General features: G+C 40.9%; 1 protein-coding gene across 1 annotated transcript in view; it reads right to left on the reverse strand.

Moving 5' to 3' along the window:
* Positions 1 to 4,526: 4,526 nt before the first annotated feature.
* Positions 4,527 to 15,257, reverse strand: part of LOC132213226 (melanoma inhibitory activity protein 2-like) — a 123,816-nt gene continuing 113,085 nt past the window's right edge. The window contains 4 exon segments of the mRNA XM_059659467.1: positions 4,527 to 4,819; positions 4,821 to 4,966; positions 6,015 to 6,234; positions 6,872 to 6,930. Coding sequence (XP_059515450.1) covers positions 4,793 to 4,819; positions 4,821 to 4,966; positions 6,015 to 6,234; positions 6,872 to 6,930 — 452 coding nt within the window. The 3' untranslated portion in view covers positions 4,527 to 4,792.

Genomic DNA, 15,257 nt, shown 5'->3' on the forward strand with positions numbered 1-15,257 from the left:
AATCTGGGACTGTTGGCTCCTAACTGCTTGCCTGCTGCCTGATTGCCCCTAACTGTTCTGCCTGCCCCTACCGGCCCGATCACCCCCAACTGCCCTGCCCTGCTGGCCATCTTGTGATGACGTGGGGTGGCCATCTTGTGACATGGGGGCAGCCATCTTGTAACACGGGGCGGCCATCTGTGGCGGCCATCTTGTGGGGGAAGCCATCTTGTGACAACATGGGGGTGGCCTCTTGTGATGATGTGAGGGCGTGACAGTCACCAAGGCTTTTATTAGTATAGATGCTCAAACAAAGATCTGCTTTAGATGGAAGGGGTTGGAACAGCATGTCGCAAGGCTGTTAACACATCGTTTGCGGGTAGTTTTTATCGCACGCTAATAGGTGGCGCGGGCCATTTTTGCTAATTTTTTGCGCAAATGGCAACATTCAGTAAAATTACGATAACTTTAGTTTACGTATTTATACGTTACCCGCATTCTACTGCTAGTCTATAAAAAACGTATTAATACGTGTCCCGCGCTCTACTACCAGTCAACATAAAACGTATAAGTAAAACGTATAAATACGTTTCCCGCATACAATGTGTTAATAAACTATTTTTGGATGGAGATTGCACATTTATCTGTTAAATAGAATACCTCAACTTTTAGAGAGAAGTAACAGTTTTTTATTTTTACCTAATTGCCTAAAAGCAAATACCAATGGCTGACTTCAGTGTATGAGACAAAGGGTCAGTATGATATGTTTTGCTTTTAATCAGCTATTTTGCATTTAAAGTGAAAATTTTAAGTGTTTGAAATAAGTAATGTCTAAAAATAAAAATTGAAGTTTACAAAGACTGCATAAAAATTATATTAGGTTAAGTTTAAAAATATGAAATTATAGACACATAATTACAATACAAAAGATAGTTGAAGAATAAGAGGCTTGAAGGAAGTACAACATAAAATGCAAAAAGTGCTTTTTGATGACGCTGGATGATTATGTTTTCTTCTGCTTCTGACCATATTCTATTTTTTCTTATAGGATTGTGTATTACTTTTCTACTTAAAAATGATCAGATCAAAGTGGAGGGAAAACTGTACCACCAAGACCAAGAAGTATTCTTTCTTGAAATGTTCAAGCCTGTTGCATATCAGCCCAAAATAATGCTCAGTTCAATATCCTGAACTTTGACATATCCCTTTAACTATCCCTTCAGATGGTAGTAACAGCAGCAAAAATAGAACATAAGCTTCAAGATGGCAGAGTAAACACATGCATTTACCAATCTGCCCTTCCAGGACCAGGTGAAATAAACACAAACAGCCCAGAGAAATAAGCCCTGTAACACTGAAAAGAATAAATGAGGTCACCAACAAATAAGGTTTCAAAATCTCATAAAAGACATAAGGAACAGATGGGCCTGGGTGGCATGGCTCAGTGGTTGAGCATCGACCCAGGAACCAAGAGGTCGCTGGTTCAATTCCCGGTCAGGGCACATGCCCTGGTTGCAGGCTCGATCCCCAGTGGCAGCTAATCAATGATTCTCTCTCGTCATTGATGTTTCTTTCTCTCTCTTCCTCTCTGAAATCAATAAAAATATATATATTTTTAAAAGAAACAGATGAGATTTGGTTGAAGGATAAAATAGTGAAAGCTGCTGCCTAGAACTTATTATCAGGGGCTGGGAGTCTATCTGCCTGATAGAACTGAAGCTGGGCTCAGAGCCAGCTGGTATACTGTGTGCGGAACTGGTGTAAGAGGTGAAAACAGAGAGCTTACTTGAAGCTCTACAGACAGAATAACTAACACTTGCTACCACCATTCCTTCTGCCACAGCCCCAAGCACAAGGCAGAGCCAAGATTTGCCTCCAGCTAAAATATTGAATAGATATTCCCTAAAGAAATCAAACTGTTTGGCATAAGCAAAAGCTTCCAGTGTGAATAGTGTCCTAGATGAAGCCCTTCTCATTCTAGTATCTGGAGGGCTTATCATCAGTCAACCAGCTCCCTATGGGCCCATCCTAAGGCCAAGCCAGTCAGTCAGAGATCCCCTGTCTCCAACTCTGCCCCCCACCTACCCAGACACAAAGATTCCCAGTCTAAATCCTCACTCAAGAAAGAGATCTAACAGGAAAACTGTCTTTCTTACATAGAAAAAGGTATAAAATAGAATATATGATTTGGTCTTTCTTACATAGAAAATGGTATAAACGAGAATATATGATTTGGTCTGATTAAATATATTTAATTAAATATAATTTAATTAAGTACTTTCACATTTTCCTATAACCATAGTAAATACAGTTCTTGGCATAAAGACACAGCCTTTGGAATTTAAAACATCCTAAATTGCAAGATTAGATAAAGGGAGTAATATTTAAATAACAATAATGATGCAAATGCTATTCAATGATTTTCAAATTTTAGATCAACTATGGACCAAGTATAGAAGAGAGGTTATGCTGTAGGCATAATATATTAGCAACTTTGAAGGTTGCTAATATATAGCTAGGAAAATATATAGCTAGGAAAATATATAGCTAGGAAAATATATAGCTAGGAGAAACTAGAATTTTGGTCAAGGTAGGGAAAGAAGAGAGGTGGACTAAAGGAAAGAAGTACTAATTGAGGTTTAAATATATTAAAATTACAAAGGTAACAATAGAAAACATTAATTTGAGTAAATATCAAACATGAAGAGGAAAGAAAAATGGGGATGGAAACAGTATATAGTGTATTTAATCCCAATTTTTCATCTTAAGGAATACACAAACTGATAAATTTAATAAATCAAGTTGATAAATCAGAGATTACAGATATAAGCATACCTTCTAAAATCCTAAAATAACCAGAATTAAATAGTGAAAACGAGTTAGTAGAGAAACTAACCAGGAAATATAACTGGGGATAAGGAATAAATGGGGCAAACTTGCTAGTCATCCTAAATTACTATTATTTGCCTATTCCCATTTGGTTACGACTTTAGTAAAAATATATTTGAAAGCTAAATATGTTCATTTATTCTGGAACCCCAAAGTATTTTAAACTACTCAACCCGTATCGTCTTCTTGTCTTCCACCATGCTTTCATCCAATGCTCTCCCTGACTCTCTATGCTTTGCTTCCTCAGTTTATTACCACTCTCACTACTATGTTTGAATTGCCTTCTCCTCTCTCCTCTTCTGACTTAAGCCAAAACAGGTCTTCCCTATCCTAGAGCAAACAAAAAATATTCACTTGACTGAATGGTCTGCATCATTCCTCTTCTGTTTCTCTTCTTCTTTTCACTTTACCATTTTTAAAAGTAGTCTTTATTACCCTCTGAAATCTGGCTTTTAAAGTGTAATGATGCTTTTACAGTCCTCATTCTACTTAATATTTTATTCAAGCATTTCACACGGAGCCTTTGTTTTTACCCTTTTTTTCTAAGGCAGGATGAGAATGGCGAGGGAGTGAACTACCTCACAAGAACACTGTTCCAGAGAACACCTGGGCTGGCATGAAGTGTGCCGATTACAAATGCATCATTGCTTTGCTCAAGAATATTTAATCTGTCTTTTGGCACCAAAAGAAATCCAAGTAAACAACTAGAAACAACCAGCCTTTCGACATGAGTATTGTAATATTTATTAGCCTTTCATAATCATATTAATGTGCAAGAAGACTAATAGAATACAAACCTGAGTTAGGGAAACATTCTCAAGATAATTGAGTCCAAAGCTCAACATGATGACCATTGCCTCAGTATAGTTATCCTATAGTAAACTCAACATTCCCCACTAAAAACAGTAAATATCTTACAAATGAAGAGAAGAAATAAAATAAGGAAACCAATGAAATTTACCATTAGACAATATCCTGGTTTTCTTTAAAATATAATAAATTTTGACTGTTAAAAGTATATTAACCCCTAGAGTGCCGGGGAGCGCGATCGCACTCCTCCTGTCTTTCGCCAAAAGTGCCCGGAGCGCTATCGCAGTGTCACTATTAGATGCTACTAGTTCACTCTTTATTGCGTTTCATAACTTTTTTCCTAAACTACTGTAAAATCAGCAAAAATGCCTTGGCAATTTTAGCATAGTTCCTAGGATATTGGTTGGCACTCAAAGGGTTAATTTGTTGCATCAGGTCATTCACATCTATTTGCGAGATATAGGGCACACTTTGGGTAAGATAACTGAATGGGAAAGACCCATAATAAAGCATTAGTTGTGAGCCTCAAAGCTGCTGGGAGAAAGAAAAAAACCAATGTAACCATATTTATGAAAAAACTAGCTGACTTTATTATCAATGTCAAACAAGTCTTTAAGTCAATTAAAATTTACTTAATGAAGTATAAGTTACTTTCACATTTGTCTGTAACCACAGTAAATGCAATTCTTGGCATAAAGACACAGCCTTTGGAGTTTAAAACAGCCGTAATTGCAAGATCACATAAAGGAAACTCCCATTATTGTTTATGTGATAGTGGATTCGTTAACCAAATTAAAATAATTATACTATGTAGAATAAAATAAAATGGAAATAATTTACTCATGAAATTCATATTTAAATCATCTTTATTTACAAAATACTATCCTGAGAATGTAGTTCCATTAAGCTCCAATTTGAGCATAAGTATAGTCATTTAAGTAACAGCTGTTACTTAAACTGAAAATGAGAGAAATCAAAATTACTTCTGATACAGATCATGTATCACAGAAATGTACACTTGAGACCTATATAATCTTATGTCACCCCAATTGTGTTAATTAAAAAAATAAAATAAAGAAAAATAATTGCTTCTGAAGAGAGACCAAAAATATTGTCAAGTTTCTTGTGGTTCTGGATGTTCACTCAGTAGTAGGCTCATTTGAAGGTGGACTCAACCCTGATGGGACCTCACTTCTACTTTCAGGATGTGAGGAAGGGGGTGGAGGGAAAAATCCAGCTCTTGGGGGAAGATAATGAGGAAAAGCTCTCGGTGAGTAGACATTTCTCACTGTTCAAAAAGATTAATAAAAGACATTTTTTAACTTTAACCACCTGTACAGAAGCCCTAATAAATCATTAGCTTATAACTTCCAATCTTTACATTCAAAAATTGACAACAGAATTATTACTTGATCTAACAAATTTTTACACCATTGAGAAAAAACATACTTCCTTCAACTACACATGATTAAAGGGAATATCATAAATTTTAGACCCAAATTTTGTCTTATGAAAATTTAACATCTTAACACTTTTAAAAAAGAATTACTTCAAACTATACAAACTTACTTTTAAAAAGTTTCCATGTAATACAATTTTCACTGGACTGAAAATTCAGACTAGTAATTCCCAGTTCCAATTTGATATTATCATAAAACATTTACAGCTATGTCAGAGACTGTCTTAAAATTCCTCAAAAGAAGTTAATTTTAATGCACACCTTAACATACAGGAGGAATGATGGAAGGCAATGACCACACCATGCAAATAATAGGCTTCTGCCTAGTGTTTGGTAATTATGTACTTATTATATAGAAAACTACAGTTCTAAATGGCAATGTATAGATATAAAAGCAATAAATTATTCCATTTTTCTGATGCGAGGCTGTGAAAGAATTTCAATAAATTCAACAATTAGTCCAAACACATTTTAAGTTTTAAATGAGAACTTTAAAAAATTACTTTAAAAATGTTAGCCAGTAATTTTAATGCTAAAATATAAAATGTAATTATTTTTACTTACTGGCATAGTAACCAGTTTCTATCAAATAAGATACAAATAATTTCAGTCTTAACATCAGACTGAAACAAAAAGCCAATGATTTTCTTGACAAGTGAAATACAGAAATTCTTCCACAGTATTGAGATGAATCAAGCTGAAACTCATTACTGTCTATAATGGTTGGCTGCCTTCCCAATACTGAAAAGTAATGGTATACTCACAGAATGTGAGAAAGGTTTTCCTCCACTGTATTACTACATGTATAGGAAGTAGGCTTAATACATCTTATTTACTCTATAAAACACACATTAATTTTTTTTAAAAAAAAGCATACTTGCAAATGGAGGAGGTGGTGGACCGGGAAAGTCTCCTGGAGGAAAATAATCATGGGAAGCGCCATACATGCTTCCCGGAGGTGGAGGAAAAGGAGGGCCTCTTCGCAGGTACGGGCCCCTCGCATCCATTGGAAACAATGGGCCTCTGACTGGAGGAACAAAGCCAGGGCCAGCTGCTTCACTTTTGGTGGGGAGAGATGCATCAGGCACATTTAAATTCTATAACAAATTGACATATGGCAGTCACTAAAAATAAGAGCAAAATTTACAATCTTAGGCTTAGAAAGCCTGAAGCTCGCAGAAAGCACTTCATGATTAAGTCTTAAAAAGCTCCAGAAAAAAGACTGTTTTCTATCTGATGGATTTTTGCCATCCAAATATTTTATTAACTCAACAGAACCAACAAAGTAATATTCTGACTAAAGACATAATAGAATAGACCAAGAATACAAAAATATACATTCTTTTATCAAGTACCTACTAAAAAAAGATGCTTATATTGGTATTTCAACATAAGGTGGCCAAAACCAAAATTGTAAACATAGCAACAAAAGTGTACTTTCAAACATTTAAATTCAAGTCCAAGAGGGAAAATCCAAATTCTTGCTTAACTATAGTACCATAACTCAAGCCTCTTGTTTGTAGACACGTTAGTCTTTAGGTTGTATTTTCTCACCATCAGGTACGTTCCAGAAAAGAAACAGCTATAATGCTAAGTAGGAAGTCCACATATTTGTCAAAATGAATGAAACAGCTTTATATATAAAAATAGATTGCTAGCTAAATTTCTATTCTAATAAACCAAGAGATTAGAAGGCTCCTAGATAATGAATAAAATTCCATTTTCAGTACTTACACCAAGATCGTCTTTGCTATCATTTCCACTGGATTCCATTTCTGAAGACTTTGGCCCATCTAGACATAAAAGTTAAACTATGAAAAATACATGACTTATCACCCCATTCCTAGAATAGCTCCAGATCACAAAGGATGTTGACACTTTCCCACTCCCCTTGTCAGCACATAAACCAGCTTGACACCAGCACCCTGTATTAGGGCCACAAGAGCAGCTTGAGGTCCCTGGGAATTTCAGTAGACTCGGCGTTCTACAAAGGCACACGGCAGCTTGTCCCGAGGCAATCCTGCCACAAGCAGCATCATGAGGAGACTTCTAGGAAGTAGCATTCCTATCCCTCCATTCTTTCCTCCCTCCCTCCCTCCCTCCCTCCCTCCCTCCCTCCCTTCCTTCCTTCTTCTCCAGCCTTACTTCCGTTCTTACCTCTCTCTCCCCTTTGCTCCTTCTTTTCTTCCCTCTTATCCATCCCTCTTTATTCCTCCATCAAGAAGCACAGACTAGTACCCAGGCCAGTTTGGCTCAGTGGATAGAGCTCTGCCCGTGGGCTGAGGGGTCCCGGGTTCGTTTCCAGTAAAGGGCATGTACCTCGGCTGCAGGCTCAATTCCCCATGAATTTAGCCACTGTTTCTAAATAAGTGTTCCTGAGCTTTGTTATCAAGAACTACTTAGTCTCTGAGAACATTCCAGCCTAGATTAATCCAAGCTCTTCTTACACCTGAGCTACTTAGCACTTCTGGGGGTAAAATAAACCAAAGCTGAGTACACTGGCATCACTCCAGGCTGATAGATCTCCAGCTATACTTCCAGCTGCCCTATGCCTAGTTTTGTGTGTCTTCTAAGCCGGTTTTCTCCTTCAGCAATTTCAAACCTCCATTCTCCTCAAACCTACTATACCAGTTACTTAGAAACTTCCTTAACTTTTTGTAATCAAACATATAAATATAAAAGCAACTACATTCCTATGATCTTTCCTCCTATTATAATGGAAAAGGATCTTTCTAAACAATCTATAACCCTGATTCTGTGCTCAGAATCCTTCCCCTCCAGCTTCCTCAGGGATTTTCCTCTCTCTGTTGCCTCGCTCCTCCCTTTTTGCAAGTCTGTCCCACTTATTATCTAAAAATGAGAATGCAGTCCAGCCAGCACGGCTCAGTTGTTGAGCATCAACCTATGAACCAAGAGGTCAAGGTTCGATTCACAGTCAGGGCACATGCCCGGGTTGTGGGCTCGATCGCCAGTGGGGGTGTGCAGGAGGCACCAATCAATGATTCTCTCATCATTGATGTTTCTCTCCTCCCCTCCCCTCCTCCCCTCTTCTCTTCTCTTCTCTTCTCTTCTCTTCTCTTCTCTTCTCTTCTCTTCTCTTCTCTTCTCTTCTCTTCTCTTCTCTTCTCTTCTCTTCTCTCTCTCTCTCTCTCTCTCTCTCTCTCTCTCTCTTTCTCTCTCTCTCTCTCTCCCTTCCTCTCTGTAATCAATAAAAATATTTTTTAAAGTGAGACAGAAAAAGAGAATTCCCCTACAGCTAGCTACCTCTCCCCTTAACAATCAAGAATTGTTCTATATATATTGTTTAGAATTCCTCCCATTTTTTTTTCTCATTTTACTGGAATCTATATGCAACATCAACTGTTCTATTGAAACTGTTTTCCCCAAAATCAAAAAGTCTTTTTTTGCCAATTAAAATAGACCCTTTTAGTCCTTATGTTATTTCTCACCATTGTTGACTATTCCCTCCCTGTTTATTTGTTTAAATATTTTTGTATTGATTTCAGAGAGGAAGGAGAGGGAGACAATGAAACATCAATGATGAGAATCTTTGGCTGCCTCCTGCACAGCCCCTACTGGGGACTGAACCCAAAACCTGGGCATGTGCCCTGACCGGAATGGAACCGTACTTCCTAGTTCATAGGTCGATACTTAACCAGTTAGCCACACCAGCCAGGAACTCCCTCCCTCTTTAAATCCTCTCAGTCTTTAATTTCTGTGATATCATCCTTCCTTTTATCCATCTCTTCTTTCTAGCTGCTGCTTTTCAGTCTCTTTGGTGGAATCACTACCTTGGACCATCCTTAGATGGTGATCTCCTCAGAGTTCCACCTCTGGACTATCCAAATTCTCTTCTTGAGAAACCCCCTCTACTGCCACAGCTTTAATTTGATGTGTACTACTGCTGACTTCCAGATGTGCAATTCTGATCTAGCTACTTCCCTTAGGACTTGAAAGCTTGAACTGCCAATCTGAATATTCATGCACGTATATTACAGGTGCTACTAATTTTGTAACTTCAAACTGTAGCTTACAGTCTTTATGTCAAATTTCCTGCTGTTCCTTGTCTCAGAACAATGAATGGACCAGATGACACAGCCAAGATTCCTTCTTCTTCACTCCCACATGCCTTTAATCCTAAATCCTCCCAATTCTATTTTCTCTGTTCAGTCCCATTTATCTATCCCCTCTGCTAATCACCACCATCACTCATGTAGATTCCTATCATAAGTCTCCTAAAAAGTTACCCTGTCTCCAATCTTAATCACTCCCTCCAAATGTATTCACCATAATACAATCACAGTAATTCCTCTAAAATGCAGGTCTGATTATATTATTTCCCCTGTTTAAAATCCTTTAATGTATTTATCCTGTGAATAATGTCCACATTTCTGAACAGGTTTGCAAGACCCTGAAAATCCTATGCACTACTACCTCTTCACCACTTGATTCAATATTCCTGGACTCACACTCGATGTTGCAGCCATAACTAACTAAGCACTCTTACTTCTAAATCTTTAAAGATGCTATTCTCTTCTAAATCATTATCACCATGCTTTTGGTCCAGCTAATTCCTCCTTTAGTTTTTAGCTTACTTCCTCCAAGATTGTCTTGACTGTCCCATGCTCAAAATACTAACGCTTCATCTTGGTGAGTCTCCATATGCTCTCATAACATTATGTACTCATTATGTTTGTTATTGTCATGCAACTGCTATATACCTTTGCTAAACCTCAAGGTGTAAGGAATGCTGAGCTCCTGCCCACCCCTGAAATAGAGAAACTTCCATAATGCCTGCCATACAGTAAGCATTCTATAAACATTTAGTGCATCAATGGCTGGGTCAATTACCCTCTCATTTCAATAAAGTATAGGGATCAAGACCATGGCTTAAGTCAGACAGACATGGGTTTAAGTCCTGCATCAGAAACTTCCTATCCTGAGATCTTGTGTACTTTTTGGAGCCTCAGTTTCTTTACCTATAAAGTGAGATAATTCACTTTCATTCAATGAATGCTTACTGAGCACTAGCGTTAGTCAATGTGTTTCCACCATGTCTCTCACCATTCTCCTTTGTGTAAACACCAAATACTGACAATGCAGTGGTAATATGTTATGTTTATATAAAACTTTTCTGCTCACAAAACACTTCCACACACATTAACTCATTTAGTCCTCATGAGGCCTTGTCAAGTGATTAATATCTCAGTTTTATAGCCATTAATCAAATGACTCATGCTGTTATTTTTCTCTCTTTGTTTGGCTTGCATGCTGTTCATTATTATTAGTGCAGACCCCCACCTCCCAATTAATTTTTCAAATTCCCTCAACAGCAGCTCAAATGGCACCTCCTTCATGGACTTTTCCTTGATCCTTCAACTAGATGAGCATGTACACAGCATATTCTCTAATGAGACTTACTATTCTCACCAGTATTAGAGATATATGTCTTTCTTCCCTATTTAATTATTAATATAGTTATAATAAACTGTACCTTATTATAATTATACTAGGAGCCCAGCGCACGATTTAAAATCACACAGCGTCGCCCACCCTCTGGTCCGGCCCTGCCTCCCTCTCCGGCCCTTAAAGCAGCTGTGGCCATTGTTGATCAGGCCCTCCCCCAGCACAGGTGCACAGAGGCCCCAGCTGCCCTGCCCCCAACGCTGCACACCCAACCTCCTATTAATTAGCATATTTCTCTATTATATATATAATTTGCAATGTCATGCAGAACACCTTCTAAACAATAAGCATTTAAATATTATCTGCTTAGGGGAGAAAACCAAGATGGCGGCATAGGTAAACAACAGAAATTGCTGCCTTGCACAACAACTTCAAAAAAACAACTAAAAGACAAAACAGACATCATCCAGAACCACAGGAAGGCTGGCTGAGTGGAAATTCTACAACTAGAAGGAAAGAGAAAAGCACACTGAGACTCAGAGGAGGTGCGGTGTGGGAATAAAGTGCAGAGGTATGGGGACCCAGACTCATACGGGGAGAAACTGGACTGTCTGGCATCGGGCAGAACTCGAGAGCGGCTTTCTCTCAGAGGTGCTTGCAGTGATTACCTCAGAGCAGTGAGACCTGGGTCCTCTTAGGGCAGGGCTGAGGATCAGCCAAAGCTGTTTGCTCCACCCTATTGACTCCCTGAGACCCCGCCCCACCCAAGCTGTGCAGAGAGGCTTTTTTTAAAAAAATATATTTTATTGATTTTTTACAGAGAGGAAGGGAGAGGGATAGAGAGTTAGAAACACTGATGAGAGAGAAACATCGATCAGCTGCCTCCTGCACATCACCCACTGGGGATGTGCCCACAACCAAGGTACATGCCCTTGACCGGAATCGAACCCAGGACCCTTGAGTCCACAGGCCGACGCTCTATCCACTGTGCCAAACTGGTCAGGGCTGTGCACAGAGGCTTTTGCATATGAATGCCCGGCCCTTTGCAATCTAAAATGACCTAACTAACTACAGCTGGGTCAGAGAGACTCAGAACTTCCAAAAAGAAGGCCCAAGGCCCCACAGCTGCTTGCATTGCTTCACAGCTGGGCCTCATCTAGGCACCTCCAAACTCCAAACAAAGAAGAGGAATCTGCAGATCTCTCTGTACTTCCTGCTGGGTAGCGTCAGGCAGAGGCTAAATTAGCACCTCCTTAGAGATCCAAGAGCCAGTATACCCAGTGGTCAGAGTGGACCATCCAGATTACAACTCCTCAGATCCATAAGGGACACACTCTGGGGGCAGACTCAGTGAGCACCAAAGCCCCACTGAAGCAAGTCTTGCCCCAGAAGGGTGTCTTCAGCACAGAAGTTCTCCCATTTCAGACACAGCTGATTCTTACAGCCAATTGGCCTGGAGGTCAATTCCTCCCAGTGATACCTACAACAATCAAGGCTTAACTACAACAAGACTGTGCACAAAGCCCACAAAGGGGTGCACCAAGAGTTTCCACCTCAGGTAATTGGGGAGGCTGAGCCACTGGGCCCTATAGGACACCTAGCACAGAAAGCCACTCTATCAACACAGGGAAGCATAAAAAATGCGGAGACAAAGAAACAGGTCACAAATGACAGAAATGGAGGAAAGCAAACTACAGATATACAGTTCAAAACCACACTTATAAGGTTTTTCAAGAATTTTCTAGAAACCGCCGATAAATTTAGTGAGACTCTCCGGGATATGAAAAAGGACAATCTAGAAATTAAGCATACACTGACTGAAATAAAAAATATTATACAGAGACCCAACAGTAGACTAGAGGATCCCAAGAATCAAGTCAAAGATTTGGAATATGAAGAAGCAAAAAACGCCCAATCGAAAAAACAAAACAAAAAAAGAATCCAAAAATATGAAGATAGTATAAGGAGCCTCTGGGACAACTTCAAGCATACCAACATCTGAATTATAGGGGTGCCAGAAGAAGAGAGCAAGATATTGAAAACCTATTCGAAGAAATAATGACAGAAAACTTCCCCTACCTGGTGAAAGAAATAGACTTACAAGTCCAGGAAGCACAGAGAACCCCAAACAAAAGGAATCCAAAGAGGACCACACCAAGACACATCATAATTAAAATGTCAAGAACAAAAGACAAAGAGAATCTTAAAAGCAGCAAGAGAAAAACAGTTAGTTACCTACAAGGGAGTACCCATACGACTGTCAGCTGATTTCTCAACAGAAACTTTGCAGGCCAGAAGGGAGTGCCAAGAAATATTCAAAGTGATGAATAGCAAGAACCTACAACCAAGATTACTTTACCCAGCAAATCTATCATTCAGAATTGAAGGTCAGATAAAGAGCTTCACAGGTAAGAAAAAGCTAAAGGAGTTCACCACCACCAAACCAGTATTGTATGAAATGCTGAAAGGTATCCTTTAAGAAGATAAATAATTTGATGAACAGAATAAACTGGTGAATATAACAGAATCAGGGACAGAGAAAGGGAGTGGACTGACAATTCTCAGGGGAGAAGGGATGTGGGGGGTGCGGGAAGAGACTAGTCAAAAATCATACACCTATGGATGAGGACAGTGGCAGGGGTAAGGGCAGAGGGTGGGGTGGGAACTGGGTGGAAGGAAGCTATGGGGGGAAATAAGAGGAACAACTGTAATAATCTGAACAATAAAGATTTAATTTAAAAAAATAATAAATAAATGTTATCTGCTTAATCAAATATTGTTCAAATACCCCAAAAAATGAACATGTAAAAATTTTTAAATAGCACTACTTTAATTAAACATATACTAGAGGCCCGGTGCACGAATTTGTGCACCAGTGGGGTCCCTCGGCCGGGCCTGCGGGATCGTGCCAAAACCAGCTCTCCGACATCCCCCGAGGGGGTCCCAGTTTGCGAGAGAGCGCAGGCCAGGCCAAGGCACCCCACCGGTGTATGATCGGGGCCAGGGAGGGACCACAGGAGGGCTCCAGGGTATGTCCAACCCGTCTCGTTCAGTCCCAATCGGCTGGACCCCAGCAGCAAGCTAACCTACCAGTCAGAGCATCTGCCCCCTGGTGCTCAGTGCACATCATAGTGACTGGTCGACTGATCAACTGTCTGCCCCCCGGTGGTCAGTGTATGTCATAGCAAGCAGTATGACAAACTGGGACCCCTCGGGGGCCTTAGTATATCATTAGCATATTACACTTTGATTGGCTGAACAGATGACCAGACACTTAGCATATTAGGCTTTTATTATATACGATTTTCATTCCATTAAGCTTGAATTAATGGGGGAAAACAATTTCAAAAACCTAACAAAAATAATTCGTTTAATTATAACTAACTAGAGGCCAAATGCATGAAATTCATGCAAGGGTAGGCCTTCCTTCCCCGTGCTGCTGGCACTGACTTCCCTCTGGCACCCAGGACCCAGGTTTCCCTCCAGCCACCGACAGGCACCCAGGACCCAGGCTTCCCTTGCAGCCCCGGCTTCATCTAGAAGTTTGTCCGGAAAGATATCCGGTCTAATTAGCATATTATGCTTTTATTATCTACACTAATAAAAGAGAAACATGGTAATTGGCGTACGACCGCTACCCTTTTCATTGGCTAATCAGCGAGATATGCAAATTAACTGTCAGCCAAGATGGCAGCCGGCAGCCAGGCAGCTTGAAACTAACATGAGGCTTGCTTGCCTCAGTGACGGAGGATCGTTGGAGGAAACCAACGTTCCCCGCCTGCGGCTGCAGGCCTCTGAGCGGGCAGTTTAAGAAACATTGTAACAAATACCGCTGGACTTCAGCCAGCAGATTCGCAACATTGTAAGCAAAGGCCAGAAACCTACTTTCAGCTGCGGAGGCCTAAAAGCTGGAGCCAAGCCTCAAGCTAAAGTTGGCCCAGAATAAAAAAAAAAAAAGAAAAACAGGAGCGGTTGAGAACTTCAGTCACTCCCAGCCTGAAAACAGCCCTCAGCCCCTCACCCAGAATGGCCAGGCACCCCAGTGGGGACCCCCACCCTGATCCAGGACACCCTTCAGGGCAAACCAGCCGGCCCCACCCATGCACCAGGCCTCTACCCTATATAGTAAAAGGGTAATATGCCTCCCGGCACCAGGATCAGCGTGACAGGGGGCAGCGCCCAAATTCCCTGATCGCCCTGCAGCTCTGTGTGTGACAGGGGGCGGGGCCCCAACTCCCTGAGCAGCCCTGCTCTGTGCCTGATAGAGGGGAGCTCCCCAACCCCCCCCCCCCACAGGCCCTGCTCTGTGTGTGATGGGGTAGAGCCATAACCTCCCCATCGGCCCTGCCCTGAGTGTGACAGTGGCAGCGCCCCAACCCCCTGATCGGCCCTGCTCTGTGGGTGATAGAGGGCAGTGCCCCAACCCCCTGATTGGCCCTGCTCTGTGCGTGACAGGGGGTGGCGCTGCAACCTTCCCATCGACCCTGCCTTGAGTATGACAGGGAATGGTGCCCCAATCCCCCAACTGGCCCTACCCTGAGCGTGACTGAGGGTGGCATCACAACCTCCCAATCTGCCCTGCTCTGTGCATGACGGGGCGGCGCCCCAACTCCCCAATCGGCCCTGCTCTGAGCCCTACCAGGGGCTGCACCTAGGGATTGGGCCTGCCCTCTGCCACCCGGGAGCAGGCCTAAGCCAGCAGGTCGTTATCTCC

This window comes from Myotis daubentonii, chromosome 1 (genome assembly GCF_963259705.1).
Source record: "Myotis daubentonii chromosome 1, mMyoDau2.1, whole genome shotgun sequence".
Classification (NCBI taxonomy): Eukaryota; Metazoa; Chordata; class Mammalia; order Chiroptera; family Vespertilionidae; genus Myotis; species Myotis daubentonii.